At 41.9% G+C, this 20,080-nt stretch overlaps 2 protein-coding genes across 3 annotated transcripts; both read left to right on the top strand.

Moving 5' to 3' along the window:
- Nucleotides 1-5,340: 5,340 nt before the first annotated feature.
- Nucleotides 5,341-10,996, top strand: LOC103994591 (uncharacterized). Of its 2 annotated transcripts, none has more exons than XM_009414967.3 (6): nucleotides 5,341-5,547; nucleotides 6,294-6,509; nucleotides 9,340-9,401; nucleotides 9,656-9,746; nucleotides 9,826-9,910; nucleotides 10,002-10,996. In XM_009414967.3, the coding sequence occupies exons 2-6, from the start codon at nucleotides 6,334-6,336 to the stop codon at nucleotides 10,665-10,667; spliced, it is 1,080 nt and encodes a 359-aa protein (XP_009413242.2). In that variant the 5' UTR covers nucleotides 5,341-5,547; nucleotides 6,294-6,333; the 3' UTR covers nucleotides 10,668-10,996. The 2 variants fall into 2 exon arrangements, with proteins under 2 accessions (XP_009413242.2, XP_009413241.2); XM_009414966.3 differs by having other exon boundaries at nucleotides 5,341-5,595.
- Nucleotides 10,997-13,101: 2,105 nt separating this feature from the next.
- On the top strand, nucleotides 13,102-15,175 carry LOC135583687 (BOI-related E3 ubiquitin-protein ligase 1-like). Its single transcript, XM_065121105.1, has 4 exons — nucleotides 13,102-13,599; nucleotides 13,712-13,803; nucleotides 13,881-14,242; nucleotides 14,326-15,175. The coding sequence occupies exons 1-4, from the start codon at nucleotides 13,553-13,555 to the stop codon at nucleotides 14,842-14,844; spliced, it is 1,020 nt and encodes a 339-aa protein (XP_064977177.1). The 5' UTR covers nucleotides 13,102-13,552; the 3' UTR covers nucleotides 14,845-15,175.
- The last annotated feature ends 4,905 nt before the right edge of the window (nucleotides 15,176-20,080 follow it).

Below are 20,080 nucleotides of genomic sequence, written 5' to 3'. Positions count from 1 at the left end.
AGAATGACTTATCTCAATTATGGCACATAGATAAGGGGAGTTAAGGTTAACTCCGTTATCATCGAAAAGGGGGAGATTATTGAATCTCGAATTTTGATGATGATATCAATTGTCATTTGTTATATAATACATATGTTGAGATAAGTGTATAGGATTAACTACGATGAAAGTAAGACATGCAGTAGAAGTTACGCCGGAGTCAAGACTATGATCACGTTGGGAGTTCGAGAGTTCGACGGAAGTCCGGAAGGTCGTCGGAGGTTCTGCGAGAACAAATCCGAGAAGTCCAAGAGCTTGCCAAAGAAGCTCGTCAAAACTCGCCAAGTTGATCGTCGCAAGTCCAGGAGTTTGCCGGAAGTCCGCTGAAGCATCGCCGAAGGTTCGTCGGATGTTCGTCGGAAGAAGCGATTGACGCACCGGAGCAAGTTGCAGTAAATGCCTTAAGAAATTCGTAGTTAGCACGATGATTAAGTTAGAAATGGGAGGTGATCCCATTAACTTAATCTTGGGGCAATTGGACCCTTGACAGACCCAAATTGGGCCGAATGGATCAGCCCATTCGGACCCAGATTACTTGGCCAGAGATGGCACCGCTTGGGTCGACGGTGGCACCGCCCAGGGCTCAGTCTTCAAGCTCTGGTTGGGCGGTGCAACCGCCTTTGACAGAGGTGCAACCGCCTGAGCTTGGTCTCCGAGCTTTGGCTGGGCGGTGCAACCGCCCTAGTCAGGTGGTGGCATCGCCTGAGCTCGGTCTCTGAGCTCTGGTAGGAGGTGCAACCGCCCCTTACAGGAGTTGGCACTGCCTAGAGGCTCAGTCTTCGAGCTCTGCCAGGCGGTGTAACCGCCCCAGTCCGACGGTGCAACCGCCAGACCCCGGAATTCTGGGAATTGATAGTTTTGAGCTTGGAATTTAAACTGGGTTGGGGCCTATAAATACCCCACCCTTTCAGCAATGAAAGGGCACCCAAAAACCACCAAAATCCTAATCTTACTCTGTGATTTTTAGAGCTCAAAAGTGTTGTATGAGTTAGAAGTTCTCCTCCCTCTTTTCTTCCAAGTTCTGATCTTTCAAGAGAGGAGAGAAATTTCTGTAAGGGTTGTCTCCTAAGCCCGTCAAAAGGAGTGAAACTGTAAAAGGGTGGTTGGCCTTCGCCTATTGAAGGAAGGCCTATAGTGGACGTCGGTGACCTCATCGTTGGAGGAAGCCAGAAGTGGATGTAGGTCAAGATTGACCGAACCACTCTAAATCTCGGTTCGCATTTACTTTGAGCATATTATCTTTACTGCAAACCTTCTCAATAGCTTACTGCCTTCTGCGCTTTTACGATCATGTTTCAAAGTTCAGTATTTTCCGAATCGGCGTTTAGACGTAAATCAGTTTTATCGTACGAACATCATATTTTAGTTTACGCTTACATTCTAATTTCCATCACAACTGCAAACTGCCTTCATAGACTTGCTTTAACTGCATCTTGCTTGATCATAAGTTAAAGTGAGTTACGAATCGGATTTTCTATCGAAATCGCTCTTATCGTACGAACGTAATTTTAATCGTCAAAAGTTTTCCACTGTACTAATTCACCCCCCCCCCCCTCTCTTAGTGCTCTTGATCCTAACAAAATCAAGCGAGACTATTGGAGACATGTACACTCATTTTACGGATGTCGTCAATAGTCTAAAAGGACTTGGTAAAAGCTTTTCGAATTTTAAACTCGCTAACAAGATTTTAAGATCTCTTTCTAAAAATTAGAATTTGAAAGTAATGACAATACAAGAAACAAAAGATTTAAATATTTTTCCACTTAAAGAACTAATATGGTCTTTGATAACCTATGAAATGACAAATGTAGTACTTGACGAACATGAGAACCACCTTCCAAAGAACAGAAAGGATTTGAGATATAGAACAAATGAAGATCACTCGAGCATAAGCTCAAGTTATGGTGAACTTAAATTCCTCACAAATAAATTTAAAAAGTTAATGAAACAAAAATTAAAGAACAAAAAGAACGCAACTACTTACTTTGAACGTAATAAGAAGAACACAAATTGAGATGAATCGAGGAGTAAAAGATATCATCCCTTGAGTAGCAAAAATAGGTAACTAAACTTCTTGGATTTGATTATGAAATTATTTACAAAAAGGGGAAAGAAAACGTTGTTGTAGATGCACTCTCATGGCTACCTGAGCAAGCTAAGTTTTTAGCCATCTCCCTTCCTACCACTAACTTCCCTGAGGACATTAGGGAAGAATGGAAGAAGAATCCAAAGATCAGCAACATCATTAAAAAATTGGAGGATCCAAGTGCAATAGCCCACTACACTTGGGATTCGAGGGATCTACACTACAAAGGTTGCATTGTGCTTATACATGACTCCCCTTGCATCAAAATCATCATGTATGAAATACACTCCACACCTTCAGCAGAGCACTCCGGATTCCTGAGAACCTACAAAAGAGTGAAGTAAAATTTTTATTGGAGAGGGATGAAAAAAATATTGTTGAATATGTGGCATAATGTGATGTATGTCAACAGCACAAGGGTGAAATAGTGGCCAAGTCCAGGGAAGCTACAACCACTACCCATACCGGACTCGGTGTGGAGTGACATTTCCATGGACTCGGTGTTGAATTTTCATCTATGCTATTTTCCTTTATCATGATTTAAAAATTATTATAAAGGGAAAAAAAGATATAAAATTATATTCTTCCCTTCTTTTTGACAATGATAAAAGGGGAGAAAGAGTTACTAATGTGCATATCTCAAAGAGAAAGATGCTAACTTGCACAATTCAAGAATGAAGCAAAATTTGCTGACTTGTGCATCGTAAAGAAAAGCAATAATTGCTAGTTTGGACATTATAAAGAGAAGCAAAAAGCTTGCTTATCTCAAAAGATATAAAACTTTGCCAACTTTCATATATGTAAAATTTGTTAGCTTACACTTTGCAAAGGAAGCAAAAAATGACACTTCTCAAAAGAGAAGAAAGAGCTTGCTATCTTGAATATCACTAGCTTGCCTATCTTAAAAAGTAAAAATACAAACTTGTAAAATTTACAATCATGCACATCTTAAAATTAATGATGATTTGGTGATTATGCATGTTATAAAGTGATAGAAAATTACTAGCTTACGCTTTCTAAAATGATGATAAATTTTCCTAACTTGTATGATGTAGAATATGCTATCTTACTACCTTGCATATCTAAAACTTGATAGCTGGCATGTTCTAATATGATGTAGCACTTGCTAAATTTTTACTAAATTGCATGATGATAAAACTTAATATTATATTTTTCATGCAATGAGTTAAACTTATATTTCCAAACACATGAATAGTGGACTTCTTTTTGTTGATGACAAAGGGAGAGAAGTATGTTGATGTCATGCATGATTTGATCATGACATGTTACTTGGATTTTTGAATCCAAGAGTTTCTATCAATAAGTATATTGATAGGGGGAGTTTGTTTAAACTCCGAGAGTTAAGGTTAACTCCATCGTCGATTAGTTGTCATCATCAAAAAGGGGAAGATTACTAAATCTCATATTTTGATGATGAAACCAATCGATAAATATTTATGTTTTAATCTGCGTTTTGAGTGACACAGAATACTTCGATCAAGATGAGACAATTAAAGCAAGAAGAATCATGTTGTGCTGGAGAAAAACATATCAAAAGATTGGGCGTCAGACCGGTGGATCGATCAACGTATCGATAGAAGGCTTCGGGTCGTGGATTCAGGCATCGGACTAATAAGAGCGGATATTGCACCAAGGATATCAAAGTTACGGAGTCAACTGATCGATTGAGCAATAAGCCGCAAGAGAGGACGATGCACCGAAGAATTGGATGAAGCGTTGAGGGACCAATGACATGCTGGACAACTTGATTAATGATTAGTATTAATTGTCTAAATCAAAGTATGTTTTACATGTGTAGGATTAACTACGATAACAAGGCATGAAGCAAAATGAAGTCCCCCGGAGTCAAGGACGCGATTTCGTTGCGAGTTTGGGAGTTCATCGGAAGTCCGAACGTTCATCGGAAGTTATGGCGAAACCAGCCGAGAAGTCTCGGAGCTTGCCAGAGAAGCTCATCGAAACTCGCCAAGAAGATCGTCGAAGTCCAGGAGCTTGCCGGGAGTCCGTCGGAACATTACCGAGAGATCGTCGGAAGTTCACCGGAAGATCGCCGGAAGAATAGACATAGGGATTTGTTTAGCTTAGCAAATGTCTTAGGATTTCGTAGTTAGCACATAATTGGGCTTGGATTTGGGCCAACCCAATTATGGGCCAACTAGGCCCATGTAAGAACTGTGTTGGGCCCAATAAGAGACCCAAATAGTGCCCCAAGAAGTTTCATCGTCGTGGCACAATCTTCGAGACTGTGTCAAACGGTGGTACCGCCCAGTAGTGCCCCCCAGGAGATGGTACCGCCCAGGACTGTGTCAGTGTCGACTGACACTAGGCGGTGGTACCAGCCAGCACAGGCAGTAGTATTGCTCGTGCCTAGGGAACCCGGGATGGGAAAGTTTTAGGCTCCAATTTTGAATCAACTTGAAGCCTATAAATACCCCTCTCATCCCTGGTTAAAGCACACAAGCACAGAGAGATTAAAAGAGAGAAAACGCTACTGCGATCATAAGTGTATTCCCTCCTCTAACTTAAACTTAGATTTCTGTTTAGAGAGAAGAGTGAGTACTTGTAAGGGTTATCTCCTAAACCCGATAAAAGGAGAAGAGGAGTGTAAAAGGTGATTGGCCTTCGCCTATTGAAGGAATGCCTCTAGTGGATGCCGGTGATCTCGTCGGAGGAGGAAGCCGAAAGTGGATGTAGGTCACGTTGACCGAACCACTCTAAAATTTGGTTTGCGTTTATGTCTTGAGCAATTTACTTTAACTGCAAACATCTTCAATTGCTTACTGTCTTCAATTCATTTACGAACGTATTTCAAAGTTAAGTTTCCAAAATTAATTTTCTACGTCGAAATCAGCTTTTATCGTATGAAGATTTTTTGAAGACGTAATTTTTACCGCTGTACTAATTCACTCCCCCTCTTAATGCTAATCCTAACACACACACATACGCCGGTGATCTTGACCTACGCGTTTTATTCGACCAGTTGGGTTTGTGGATTTGTTAGTTGGGCTTGCGAGGGAAGACCCATTCGATGATTCCGATGGGCCTTCGTTTCCGTGCACTCACGAAGGGCGGAAGAAGCCCCCAAACGGTGTCCCCACCCCTCATCCGACGCCTCGGAATGTCGCCACGCTGGCAATCCGCAACACTGACGACCCGGCTGGTGATTGTTGTGTCCTTGGTTCGGGGAGAACCGAAACATCGTACCTTTTTACCTTGGACCGGTCGGGTCGCCGTTCTTTCGCCCACTTCTTCTCCGACGCCGAACGGTTCGGCCGCCCGCTACGACCGCCCTCTTCTCTCATCCGGTGGCGGTGAAGGGCCGGCGCTGTTGGATTCTTTGTTGTGGCGGCGGGCTCCTCTTCGGCCGTTCTCCTCCTCCGCTCTCTCCCTCTTTTTCTTTGGTAGGGTTTCTTCCAAAGGCGAAATAGTGTACCAAATTCCCTCTTCTGGTGCGTCTCTTTCGCTCTGGGTTTTCTTCTTCTTCTTCTTCTTTATGGCAGTAATGAACTTCAAGCATCACAATCCTTTCCTCCCCTTCCTTTGATTATCAATGGATCAAATTGGATATCGGGATCCATTAAGGATCATTTTCTCTTGGTCCTTCAGATTTTGATTGACCTGGGATCTGGATCCCTTTTGTTTCTGCATAAGGGGCTTCCGAAGGGCACTCATTTTGAGACTCAAAATCTTCATGGTAGCTTGTTGGCATGAGTTGAATGATCAATCTGTACCTGTTGTTGGCTTATGCCCTGCCTAACCCACTTTGATTGGTTTCCGAAGCATCGTCTTCCTCCCTTGGACCTTTTTCCATCTTTTATAATTTGATCGCAGCTGAGTTTTCATTGCTATTCAGGCTATTAGTGTAGCTTCTTATGACTTCGATGAAAGCTTTTTGGCACAAGTTCAATGTACTTTGTGGACTTCTGGTCTGGAGCTATGTAGTGCTAGAAAATGGCTTAAGTCTGAGACTCGAAGAGTTATAGATACTATATTTGACTTTTGCATGCATGTGCCTGACAATCATCTTTATGTGGTATATGTCCTTTAGTGATCAGTTCATGCTTTCTTAACAGAGACGTGCACTGTCTCTGTGAATTAGCTTGAATATAATTTGACTATTATTCTTTACTTTTTGTAAATTGTGCAGTCGCTGTTTTTAGCTTTATCTTTTGGAAGAGATCTGGCTCATGGCTTCTTCATCTCCGGGCTCTAGTGGCAAGATTGGTGACTCTATTACGGCCATCACGGCCATAGATGGCAACATAACATCACAACGGCCCGGTGCTTTTGAAATGCCAAAACCGAGCCTCCGGGGCCTTAACAAGCCCAAGTGCATCAAATGTGGCAATGTTGCTCGCTCTAGGTAGAAACGTTTACTTATTTAGTTTTTTCAAGTTGCAAAATTTAGTCTACTATAGCATCTTTTCGTTAGTGAAGTAACAAAGAGTTGAAGCCTTGTATAATTTTGAAGCCAGTAAACATTGAACTTTAGGAAAATATATGCATCGTCCACTTGTTTAGAACAAGGAATTTCCATGATTAGATCGAAGATAGCTTCTTGATTGGAGACCGTCTAGTCCCTGTCATTTTTTAATGCTGCATTTTTTACTAGTAGATTTTTTTCCCCCTCATTTGGCATTATTCTTGCATCAGGATGTAATTATTGGATGAGCTGATACTGTCTCTTAAACTTGTGTCCTTTTTCGGTGAACTTATTAAGTTACGATGTTTGCTTCACAACATGCCATGTTGACTTTAAAGTCCAAGCTTAGAACAATGTGTGGATCTTTTTTGAGATATTGACTTGACAGTTATTTGGAATTAAATTGATATTAATCCCAAGTCATATGTTTGAATGAACAAGAACCCTTCAGGATAAGGGAAAGCTTACGTATGAATTCATAGTACAACCTTATGGAAAAGATCCCTTGCTCTTAAACAAGGCCGTTGTTGAAGTATCCAATTTGATAAGTAGTGTGTAAATCTCTTTAACAACTGGTTTATGTTTGTTCAAGAAAGTTTTGGGTCTGCTTAGTATCTATGGCCACTTGTTTACTGTTTTAGCTCCATAATTTTATGCCAAAGTAAGGATCGCCTCAGCCATTTTGTCATTGTTGTTTGTCTGGTTTTTAGTCGAATTTAACAGGGATCAGGATTAACTGGTTTTTCATATCTTGGTTCATCGTTATTATCGGACAAGACTTCTTTGGTTTGGTTCACAAGTCAAGATTAAAAGTACTTAACTTAAAGTGATAAGATTTTAGGGCCATCTAGTGGCCCGATGGCAAGGATGTTCTCGTTTCCAGTATCTTAGAAGAATGGTTGGTGCTTGAAAAGTTTCTTACTAGTCTTCAACAAAAGGATTGGATGAGACTCATTGTTTATCATGCAGAGTCAAATATTAGTATCCATACTAGGATCTCGTTGGGCCAATATTTACTGATTGGTATGGAACAGTAAACCTAAGAAAACTGCTGATGAAAAGTTAGTGATTTAAAAAGCGCTAGGCACCAAAAGGCGCCAAGGTCCAAAAATGCCCGAGGCGCTAGGCGCTCGCCTAAGCGAAGCGAGACGCTAAAATATAAAAATATATAATATAATTAATAAATATAATTATTTAAAATTTTAAATAAAAATATGCTATTAAATTAAGAAAATCTATTAACAATATTGAAAATTAATCATTTCAAATAAACTTAATATTAATAGTATACTGTATACTGAGCCTGCTGACTAAGAAATGAGGAAGCGGCGGCGAGCGGCGATAGCTGCAGCGAGCGACGATAGTGGCAGCGTTTGCGAGCAGCGACAACGACAGTGGGAGCAGGAGCGGCGAGCAGCGGGAGGCGCGAGCGGCGACAGAGGCAACATTTGTGAGCAACGACAGCGGCAAGCGGCGACAGGAGCGACGAGCAGTGGGAGGCGCGAGCGACGACAGAGGCAACGTTTGCGAGCAGCGAGATCGGAAGTGGTAGCGGCAGCGGGTTAGGGTTGGGTAAGGGTTATATCGGTTTAGTTGGTTCGATTGAACCAACTAACCAACCGAACCAGGATTTTAGGTCTGGTTCGGTCGCCTTGGTTTACCCAGGCGCTCGCTCGAAGCCCCTAGCGCCTGGGCTCGGGCGAGCGCCCAAGCGGCGCTTGTTTGAAGCGCGTCGCCTGGGAGATTAGCGAGGCGCTCGGGCCTCGCCTCGCCTCGCCCGAGCGCCTAGGCGAGCGCCCGAGCCTCGCCTCGCCTCGCCTCGCCCGAGCGCCTTTTTCAATCACTGTGAAAAGTTAAAAGCTATCTAAATGTTTGTATTTTTCCGTATGTTCGGTACACTGGCTTACTTCTACCTACCCATTTAGGCCAGCATGTCCAGACCAACATGTGCAAGAGTGTTTAATTTGCAGTTGACCATCCAGAGGCAGTTCTGGCCCAGTGATTGTTTGTGTAACAAGAGATCTAATAAACACATGAAAGAGGAAAGAGAAGGGTGGAACTTTCTTCTTTTTCCTGTTCTCTTTCTGTTTGTAAACCATAGAGGGTAATAGAGGGCCTTTGCAATGAGCATGCGTTGGGTCCAACTAGGATCTGATTCTATCAAGGAATCAGGAGGTTCAAATGTGGATCCTGATCCAATAATTAATATACTCTGGTTGTGTGTTGGACAAATATTAAATTAATACTGTTATTATCAGGTAGTAATTCGGAATCCATATGCTATAGCTTGATGATTACAGCTTTAAGCATCGATACCCTGCGTTCAGCAGACTAATCCAACGAGGAACACACACACTATGGCTTCCTTCATTCTCTTCTCTTTTTGCTCTCTCTTCTTTCTTATATTCTTTTTCGTTTTCTCCTTTTCTTTATCTCCTCTCCTGTTGGTTCTTTTTTCCTTCTAAACTTTATTCTCCAAATGGTTGCAATTTAATCTCATGAGACCAGAAGAGAAACTCTGATGTTTCCCTTAACTCAAGTCTTGAAGAAGGTACAGGAAAATCCTTGCTTTAGGAAGCAACAGATGTATAAGTAAGCCATGAACATATCATTAAACTAGCCCTTGAAAAAGGTGCATCGAGTTCAAGTCATATGTTAAGCTAAAAATGTAAAACTGCATTGTGCTATTGGTATTTCTTGTCTAGAATGATTGTGTTCTCTGGCTGATCGTTGCACAGACCTTTAGGAATTTTTTGCATTGCTTTTTCAGGTGCCCTTTTCAGTCATGCAAGAGTTGCTGCGCCAAAGCTGAAAATCCATGTCATATTCATGGTAAGTGGATAAGCTACTATGGAGTTCGGTAATCATTAAGAAAACCAAACCTCTTTGAGATCATCTGTTTATTTAAGCTGATCATGATTTCATTGATTCCATTTAAATTCTTTGATGCACTTATTTTACCAACTGATCATATAGAAAATTTATGCCCTGCTATGATGTTTCAATATAAGTACCATAATGAGTTAAACCATACATGTTTCTAATATCCACTTTCATTAATTTTGCTTTGATGGCAAAAATAACAGTTCTTAAACACAATGGTACTTTGCCGGACAAACCACCACCTTCTAGCTCCATGACGATAGAACAACCATCCAATGATGTGTCCTCATCAGGGTATGCTGTAGCAAATCAGATCTAAAAGGATCTAGACCTGGATTTTTCCTCGTGATTATCTAATATTTAATCATATCAGGGCTTCTGGGAGACTCAACTCACTCAGGCAGATTTCCACTAATGTTGCCAATATCTTACGAGCTAGGAAACCGTTGAACAGAAAGGTATGGGCATCATATACAGTCTGTTCTTCTGAATTGCTGAAACTGCCTGTTATTTTTGCTCAGGACTTCCATGATCTTGATAATGTCTCAGGATGCTGTGAATATAAACAGGTGGAGGTTTATGAAGTTAAGAGAGCATTTTGAACGAGATATTGAAGTTGAAAACGAGGCATTTGATAGGTACATGCAAAATGTGAATTTACTGGAGGAAACATTCTCAATCACGCAAGGAACAGAACCGGGTGATCAGACTGCATTGGTTGCTGGTTCTTCTGAAAAATTGGTCTCTGAGATTAAGATGAAGCTGAAATCCAATTCTGAAAGAGCTGAGAGTTTTCTGGAGAGGACACGAAACCTCATCGACCAGAAATTATGTGAGTTGCAGAAAGGAGAATTCGTTTCTGATGATTGTTCAATAAATGATGATGACCTAGATGATCATAGAGAGTTCAAAAGATCAAGACAGATTATGAAATGGCGCCACGACAGAAACTCAACCATGGATGATGTAATCAATAAACTGAACAAAGCGCATAGTGAAGAAGATATAAGAGGTTGCATGGACTTGAAGCTGCAGTGCACATCTGATAATCTGACAAGTGAAGATCACTCGACACCCAAGCTAGAATCAGCAGACGTGACAGCTTTGTCATTTTGTTCTCCACCCAAGATGTGGATGACTGCCCATGTTGATCAAGATACTCTTGCAAACATCAACACACAGTTTTCATCTCTTAGTAGTATTGCAGAGTTGTGATTAAAGCGGATCTCCAATCCATTATCATTGACAAGGCTGACTAGCTTGGGCATCATGCAGACTATTTAAAAAGTGGATGGAAATATGGTGTGCTGCTGAGGATTAGTTTCATTATTAGTTTTAGGTGTCCGAATCTCCATATATGTATCTCTGTATAATCAGCGCCAGTAATCGGTTTACCATCCCAACTTCTTAAAGAAATCAAGAGAAAACCAAACCTGCCTGTAAACTTTCAAGTTTGGGGTTTCCTTGTACCATTAACATCCGTGTCACCTTTTTTTTTCCCCAATCTAATGTTTACTTACTGGTATGGAATTTTTTATGTTTCACTAATGGTGCATGACTTCTTCCATTACCGTGAAACATCCTGGAAATCATTTGTGGTTTGAACTTTTTTTTAGCGAACTTTGTTTCTGCATAGGCCGGGCGGAGTTAAATCGGTACGAGGAAATCATCAATCATCCTTAGGATGTATTTTGTGCCTAAAAGGTTAGTCTGTGGATAATCCTCTCCATAAAATTGGGTATTCTAATGCTATTTTCTAGCACTAGAATGAATCCTTTTGAATCAAAATCTGGTCACGCCAATAGCCTCCCAAATGGAATGTTGTTCGACTGTGGCGATGGGGGGTGGGTAAGGAGGAGGTGATGTCAGAGGAAACGGTGGGATGTGTGAAGAGACAGTAGGTGGGCAAGGATGGCGTGATAGCATCGAGATGGAGGACGCCAGCAGCCGAGACTGTTGCATTGATGAGAGAGAGAGAGCGAGATACAGAAGGCTCTCTGACACCTCATTACTAAATGTTCGTTCTTACTTCCGAGAAGGACTAAAGGAAACAACTTGTTAGTAATTGTTAGGTGGCATTGGCATTGGTGAGGTGGAATGGATGAGAAAGTGTGCTTAAGTAGGATTTGGTTCATCCACTAACAAGATACTCGATGTTCTTCCACCACCTTTCGTTTGTCTGTGATTGCTTCCAGGTCTTCCATAACTAATCCCCGAGACATCAGTTTGATTGATGGACCTTAAATCTCGTTCTCGGTGACTATATGCTAGGAATCTGGATCATGGCAACCGGTGCACGCATGATGATAACTCTTCTTCGTCTGCACCTCCTCCATCTTAGCTTCGACAAAAGCTTCCGTGTGTCGGCGGAGATCAATATCACCATCTATCAGACCCTTTTTGTGTTTGTTTGGGTTGTCTTTCTCTTTCTCTGGATCGATAAGCATGGCCTCAGATGGCAAAATTAACTCGTACTTTTTTTTATCAGGAGTCTCTGCTTTTATCAGCACGTCAGTCTCGAATCATTCACGCAACAAGTGCAGGCTTAAGAGACAGAGAAAGAGATGAATCTAATCTGAAGTCGCACGTTACTCGGTAATTACTTGCATGAGAGGGCAAGCATACACCCACCCAATCATGTGACATCAGTTGAATTCGACAGCCTAAATGACTAAATATTGTGACTTTCCAACTGCAAATGTCAACCATTTTGAAATCGATCACAGTTAAAAGTTTTCTCTCTCTCTCTCCCTCTTCTCTGATCTCCGTGGAATCGATAAGCTGTAGCTGTAGCTGTAGTCAGAGATGTTTCTTATCTATTTGGATGATTTGATTTCATCGAGGAGTCGTCTTCACTGTGATTTCTTTATCACATTAGAATATCCGATCCGATCCGATCAATGAGATAAGAGAAGATGGAATGTGAGTTACGTGCAAATGATGGATGGATGGATGGGTTACGTGCTCCCAACATCAAACTTGACATCAGTGCCAAATAGTATGAAATATCTTCTTTGTTCACGGGCAATAATTGCCAAAACCCACCCCGTGGCTCGTCGTCAATGAGATGGGATGGGATGGACGGGCTCACCCCATGACGATGACCGCCCTGCCCTGCCTGCAAATTATGGCGTCCCCGGTAGCTGATGGAATCCCAACAGCCCATTCACGCATTCCTGTGATTCTATGCTCCCTATTTTGTCGTCGTCTAACACCCTTAAAATACCAGCTTACAAAGTTGTTTCAAATCTCATTTAAAGTATTAATACATATTATTAATGAATGAGATTAAATTATGATAATAATAATAAGTTATGTATGAATAAAACAAATAAAAAAGAGGTATAGAAGAAATACTATTTCTATTAACGCATTTAATTTCAAACGAAAACTCTCAGGTTGTTGATAAAATGAAACAACGGGATAATCGATCCCCCTTTCGGAACACGGATGAATCGGTCTCCAACCAAATCGGTTCACCGGTGCAACTCAGATACGATAAGATCGAAGAACCCAAGTGCGGATTGGTATGCACGTTTACATGTACTATCATATTATCATCTGGATTTAGAAACTAAATCATAAGAAAGTCTAAAAATCGACGACAGCTTTTTCCACCAAAATAAAAAAGAAAGATTACGGTGAGCAGCGAGCAATCGGTGAAAACAGCAGCCCCCACCTCTCTCTCTCTCTCTCTCTCTCTCTCTCTCTCTCTCTCTCTCTCTTTATGATTTTTACACCCACCCAATCGGTGAAAACAGCGAAGGCCTTCTTTGGACTGATTCCTCTCTCTCTCTCTCTCTCCTGTCTTTGCTTTGCCTAAACTGCATCGAAAGCGTGGCGTTTGGAACCAGCGGGCGACACAGAACAACAACCAAGTAAGAAGAGGAGAGGCTGAGGACCGAGTTCTCCTTTGCCTTTGCCTTTGCCTTCGATTCCACCGCTTCTTTCTGCTTTATTCCTCCCCCCGCCTCGCTCCTCCGCACTGCTCTTTGGCGAATCCGCCTCCTTTGCTTGCTTGCTTCATTCCTTCCGCAACTCTCGCCCTCTTCTACCTCTCCCTATATACATGTTATCCCATTTTATCCTCTGCTATCGCCATGGCAGTTCGAGCCCAACACCCCTCCAACGTTCTGCTACTAAATAGGTACGCTTTGGGTCAAGCTCGCATTTTGATGCCAATTTCCTTGTTGGCTTCTTTGTCGAGTTGACATCTTGATGGATGGTTTTGGTGATTTGTGGCCGTGGAATCCATGCAGAAGCGAGCCGGAGAAGAAGGAAATGGAATTCCCTGGAACCGCCCCTGGGCTTCTCGATCAGTCTCTGGTTTACTTCGCCAATGCCAATGGAGGTGAGATAAAGGTGGCTCTTGTTGCTGATTCTTTGCTCCGTTCGTCGTCCGAGATAAAGATCAGTTTCCTTGAACAGCGAATGGGAACCCGATGAAGCGGGCAAGGGAAGTCACGGGCGTCTCGGTGGCGTCGCCGCCGCAGCAGGGTCACCTCATCAACCTTTTCGCCCTGGAACCCCTGCCCGCTTCGGCTCCGCTTCCACCTCCCACTCTTTTGAGCCTCGCCGAGCTTCAAAGCCTCCCCCGTCCCTTCACCCCCGGCGGCCTTCGTCTCGCCTTGGAAGGACAAAATCGGTACCAGAGCCAGAAACAATCCGATCCGCTTCTCTCTTCGTCTTCTTCCGTTTCCTCGTCCCTCCTCTCCGCCCTTCCGGCTGAAGAATTCGCTGCTCGAATCAACCGACACAAGGACGAAATCGAACATTACCTCCACGCCCAGGTACCCTCCAGGTCCTCTCTTCTTTCTTTGGTTCTCGACGGCAAAAAGAGAGTAAAAGTTGGATTGTTCTGCTTCTGTGGAAGGGAGAGCAACTGCGGCGGTCGTTGGCGGAGAAGCATCAAAAGCACTACCGGGCCTTATTAGCCGCGGCGGAGGAGTCGGCCGCCCGGAGGTTGCGGGAGAAGGAGCTGGAGGTGCAGCGGGCGCAGCGGCGGAGCACCGAGCTCGAGGATCGACTCGCCTGCCTCCGAACGGAGTCGATGGCATGGCAAGCCAAAGCCATGGCGGACCAGGCGACCGCCGCATCCCTCCACGCCCAACTCCAACACGCCGCGTCTGCTGCCGCGGCTCCCCCCTCGGGGATGGGGGGCGGGTGCAACGAGACCCCACCCGCCGAGGAAGCCGGGTCGGCCTACGTCGATCCGGACCGAGTCGAGCCGGAGCGGTCGTGCCGCGCGTGCCGGCGTCGGGCAGCCTCGGTGGTGCTCCTCCCGTGCCGCCACCTATGCCTCTGCGACGCCTGTGACGCCGCGACTGCCGCCGAGTCGTGCCCGGTTTGCCGCAGCGTCAGAACGGGAAGCATCCAAGTGTGCTTCTCGTAGGAACGCCCCCGACTCCCGTCACCGCCTCCCCTCCGCTCCTTCCTCACCGATCCTCCAAACTCGAAAATGAACTTTAATAATACAATCAATCAACATAAAATCTAGAATTATCTACAACTTTCATGTCCGATGATATTTCGTTGCACACCCCCTTCCCCCCCCCACTCCCAAAAAAACGAAGAACTTTCATGTCCGATGAGCTTTCAGTTTCCCACGAGGAATTAATTATTTCATCGGCATGGAAGATCTGAGTGTCGGGAGGTGAACATATGTCCCTCGATGAGTTCTGATGCGTGTCAGCTTATAAACGATCAATCTTTCTCATTCAAAAGGATGATGATGATGATGATGATGATGATGATGTGCCATTCTCGTAAACCGTTCATAATTTTCTTAGCGACCAAAGTCGATCCATGCTTACTATTCGCTCACTCATGCATCGTTCATTGCGGTTGATCACAAGGTGATGACGAGCACCCCCTCCCAACCAAATCACATCGAAGCCATAAATAATTTTGTCGTCACATCGTACCAGTGCGATCGCACATTATGCTCGATCTGAATACGAATGCGGGAAAGGAGAAGAATGGCTACGGTGGACCAATCGCTAAGCCCTCGTCGTGTAATGTCGGCAGGCAACCCACGGCGAGATTAGTGCTGCGGAAGTCGATGATGGCAATGGCATGCCGACGGTGACGATGATAAATGGAAGAGGTGTGATGGATGACAATGGAGCGATTGTACGAAGAATCATGTTGGTGATCGAACGACAATGCTGGTGATGTTGGTCGACGTAAGTGGTGACAATGATGTCGAGGGTGGTCGAGCAAGCGTTCACGATCGTCCCTCGCAAAGACAACGTGGCTGGATGGAGTCATGTGCGCCGTGTCTCCATGGCACCATAAATCGATAGATACTTTAGGTTCGATGGATCATTGGTTAGATTGGAGTAGGGAAAGAGAGGATGAAACCTTTGATGATCTTTAGGTGTGCTTGCAGTCACGAGAAGGTGGGTTGTGTCGATTGAAATGAGTTGTCAAAGGTAGGTGTCGATAGATCCATTGCTACTTCATTGACTTGGTGCTTGTAGGTGACAAATGGGTCCATCGATCTGATCCAAATGAGTTGTCCGTGGCAGGCATCGTTTATTCCTTTGCTACTTCATTGACTTTCTAACCCTCAGTACCACAAGCTTTCCATGCTTAAAGCTACAACCGTAGATATGCTCTTGGCGAGGAAATTAAAGCTCTCGGAACCTCGTTGCACACAAATGTTAGAGTTACTTACCTGACGAATCACGATAAATTATTAATATAATTATATATATAATTTAATTTTAAAAAAGATTTAAAGTTCATTTTATCCCTCGTGATTTTGATCATGGATCATTTAAGTCTTTATAGTTTATTCATGTCTAAAATAACTCATATATTTTCAAATACGTAGCACCTCTTGTCAAGTCTAAGTTAACAAATGTTAGGATCTACTTACACAATATACTTACTCATAATAAATAATTAATATAATAATATATATAATTTAAGTTCAAAAAATGAGTTAACGTTCATCTTGTCGAGGAAGAAGAAGCAATAGAAGTCGTAGCGATAGACAAAGGTAGAGAGGTAAAAGCAGGAGAGACCAGATGCAGAGGTGATGGAGAGTTGAACCACCATATCTATCATATGCGCGATGGGTGGAGGTGCAAGAGAGGATGAAGTGGGAGGCAGTAGGGACGAAGACTCCTAGGAGGAAGAAGAGGGACCAAGAGACTACTATATACTTAGTGTTAGACTGGTCGATACACATCTACCTAAGGTAGGACCGGAAGTTCTCGAGCTCTGTCAATATGGGAGAGGCTACGTGTGTATGACACCCACTAGGTAGCAATGGCTTGATGCTGCTGTTAGTGATCGCTTCCACAATAATGTCTCCTCCTACCATTGATGATTCTCTTAATTTTTTTTTTACTTAAATTACATGTGTCATTATATTAATAGTTTATTACGAGTCAATATACCACGTAAGCAAACTTTAATATCTATTAACTCAGACTTCATGTGAGGGGCTTATATGTTATATTTTTTAAAATTTAAGGATTATTTTAAACACGAGTAAACTATAAGAGCTTAAGTGGTTCATGACCAAAACAATAAAGGTTAAAATGAACCTTAATTCTTTATTAAACTTAAATTATATATGTTATTATATTAATAGTTTATTATAAGTCAACATGGTAGGTAAGCAAACTCTAATGTCTGTTAACTGATGGGAGGGGTTTATATGTTATAATTTTTTAAAATATAAAGATTATTTTAGATACGAGAAACTATAAAAGTTTAAGTGGTTCATGATGAAAACAATAAGGGTTAAAATGAACCTTAACTCTTTATTAAACTTAAATTATATATATTATTATATTAATAATTTATTGTGAGTCAACATATCAGGTAAGCAGATTCTAATGTCTGTTAACTCAAACTTGATGGGAGGGGCTTATATGTTATATTTTTTAAATTATAAAGATTATTTTAAATATGAGTAAATTATAAGAGCTTAAGTAGTTAATGATCAAAACAACAAGGGTTAAAATAAACTTTAACTTTTTTAAACTTAAATTATATATGTTATTATATTAATAATTTATTGTGAGTCAACATTATATGTATTGTTAACTCAGACTTGAAGAGAGAAGCTTATATGTTATATTTTTGAAAATATAAGGATTGTTTTAGACATGAGTAAACTATAAGGGCTTAAGTGGTTCGTGAGCAAAACCACAAGGGTTAAAATAAACTTTAACTCTTTTTTAAATTTAAATTATATGTATTATTATATTAATAAATTATTATGAGTCAATATGTAGGTAAGTAGACTTTAACATATATTAACTCAAACTTGACGAGAGTAGCTTATATAGTATGTTTTTAAAAATATATGGGTTATTTTATACAAGAGCAAATCATAAAGGTTTAAGTGATCTATGATCAAAATCACGTGGGCTAAAATGAACCTTAACCTATGTATATATATTTAGAGAAGTTATAATTCTTTTTATTGAAATATGAAATGCTTGATTGATTGAAAATATTTACTATTTATAAGAGTTTAAGAGTTTTGAAATAATTAATGAAAAAATAATTTAAAAATAATCTTCGAAGGAATTAATATATTTCTTAAGAATCTAAAATGTGACTTTTATCATATTTAAATAATAAATAAGTACACTTGATACAAAAGAAGTTGGTAGAATTTTCATCACGACTCTTATAATTTTTATATCAATTAATTGATAATTGTTATTAATTTTTATATAAAATAAATTTTTCTAAAATTTTTTAATAAAGTTACACGATTCTTCATCAGCAAAAGCAAAGTTTCTTCTAAAAAAGAGTAAGCTGGTGAGCTTTGCGCGTGTGCGCGGCTGCCAGCGGCAATTCTAGCCTGCGCGTGGCCGCTGCCGCCACGACGTTGCCTCCACGGCGCTGCCGCCGCGGGGCTGCTATTGCTCACGCGCGGCCGCTGCCGCTGCCGCGGTTCCTGCTCGCGCGTGGCTACTGCCAGCGCGCGGCCACCGCTTGTGCACGGCCTACTCACACACGACCGCCACTTGGGCTGTCTGCCTGCGTGTGGCCGACCGTCGCATGGACGGGTTCTGGCCGTGTGCGGCCGGTCGTCGCATGGACGGGTTCCGCGTATGGGACGGATTCTGTAATACCCGCATATGGGACAGGTTCTGTGATGTCCGCATATGGGATGTGTTCTATGATGTCCGCATATAGGACATGTCCACATATGGGACGGGTTCTGTGATGCGTACGCTACCCGGCGTAGTCATAGATTCGCAGCGAGGTCGACGGTGACCATTGCTGCTTAGCAATTCTTGGAAGATGAAGATAATTTTATGCATCGTAAATAAATTTACAGATCTAATACATTTGATTTCAAAAACCGGGCTCTAGTACCAATTATTAGCATAAAGTCTATAATTATGCTATATCTAAAATACGAAAATAACTTATATGCCAGGATTGAAATAAAAAATGTATAGATCTAATTACGATGTGTACCTTTTGATGCCATCTATTTAGAGATCTCGGTTGATATGCTAAACACCGTCTTTAATCCAAGATTGCTGCACACAGCCAGCCACCGATCCAAAGTTGCAAGCACCGTCGCCGTCTGTAAGGAGTGCAAGGAGGAGTAGATCATTTCTCATCTCTTCCTATCCTTTCACAGGACCCACACTAAGAGTGATGATTTTGGAAGAAAGGGGTTTTTGGGGAAACTAAAATCCCTCAACGGAGAGGTGCGTCTGTACGTAATGCCAACGCTCTAACCCTCTCTCAACCCCTAGAGATCCTGTCCAGATTTCCTCCCATCAAGATTATCTCCCCAGGAATCGTTCCGTAGTGGACTTAATCTATTGGCTAAAATATCTGAACAGAACCCAATTAGTTATTCTATTATATATCTTATTCCATTATAAAAGGACCACATATTCTAACGTCTTCATCGGCATGAAAAAGAGCAAGCTGGTGAGCTTTTCAATTAACATCTGGTAGGAATAGAGAACAAACATGAGATCTGCCGAGTGTTTAACAAAAACTTGATATCAGAAATGCCAGCACAGAAAAATCATGGGTTTCCTGAGAGCCTTTTACACGATGGATTAGAGATTGTGAATCACTTTGGACCCACAGGTGCTTTCATTGCTGGGGTTCAGCATGCTTTAGTGCTTCAAGTAATGCCATCACCGCAACCATTGAAGAGCTGTGAGCCTTACATGAGGAGCATCCAACAGCAGCGGTATCCGTGAGAGAAGTAAAAAATAAAGCCCTGCAATTAAGCATCATTTCACAGAAAAGCAGTAGTGTTTTTCCTTTTTTTTGTGTCCCTAACATTTAAATGATGTTTGACAGTGCAGTTCTGATGCAGAAGCCCATTGGGTGAGTTAATCCGAGACAGTTCTGACTCCAAGTTTCGCAGTCAAACAAACAATTACCATATAGTAAAATGTCATCTGTTGAAATTAAGTAATAATAATGACTGCTAACATGTTGATGGCACTTGAGGTCTCAGGTGGCCCAGTTGCCACCAGAATGGAAGGTCTCTAACAAAATACTTTTAAGGTTAAAAATGGCAACAACTCCACTGATTCTAATTTGTAAACGCCTGACAGTCATTCTTGTTAATTCTTTACCATTATTACTTTTGTGGGGGGACAAAAGATCTCTAC

Source organism: Musa acuminata, chromosome BXJ2-8 (genome assembly GCF_036884655.1).
Source record: "Musa acuminata AAA Group cultivar baxijiao chromosome BXJ2-8, Cavendish_Baxijiao_AAA, whole genome shotgun sequence".
NCBI classification, from domain to species: Eukaryota; Viridiplantae; Streptophyta; class Magnoliopsida; order Zingiberales; family Musaceae; genus Musa; species Musa acuminata.
The sequence above is the reverse complement of the archived record's forward strand: the minus strand, read 5'-3'. Positions and strand labels throughout refer to the sequence as shown.

Excerpts from the sequence above, each read along its gene's own strand:
- LOC103994591 (XM_009414967.3), top strand. The coding sequence starts at position 6,334 with ATGGCTTCTTCATCTCCGGGCTCTAGTGGCAAGATTGGTGACTCTATT. Across the intron at positions 6,510-9,339 it reads GGCAATGTTGCTCGCTCTAG|GTGCCCTTTTCAGTCATGCA; the intron begins GTAGAAACGTTT and ends TTGCTTTTTCAG. Across the intron at positions 9,747-9,825 it reads AATGATGTGTCCTCATCAGG|GGCTTCTGGGAGACTCAACT; the intron begins GTATGCTGTAGC and ends TAATCATATCAG.
- LOC135583687 (XM_065121105.1), top strand. The coding sequence starts at position 13,553 with ATGGCAGTTCGAGCCCAACACCCCTCCAACGTTCTGCTACTAAATAG. Across the intron at positions 13,600-13,711 it reads AACGTTCTGCTACTAAATAG|AAGCGAGCCGGAGAAGAAGG; the intron begins GTACGCTTTGGG and ends GAATCCATGCAG. Across the intron at positions 14,243-14,325 it reads AACATTACCTCCACGCCCAG|GGAGAGCAACTGCGGCGGTC; the intron begins GTACCCTCCAGG and ends CTTCTGTGGAAG.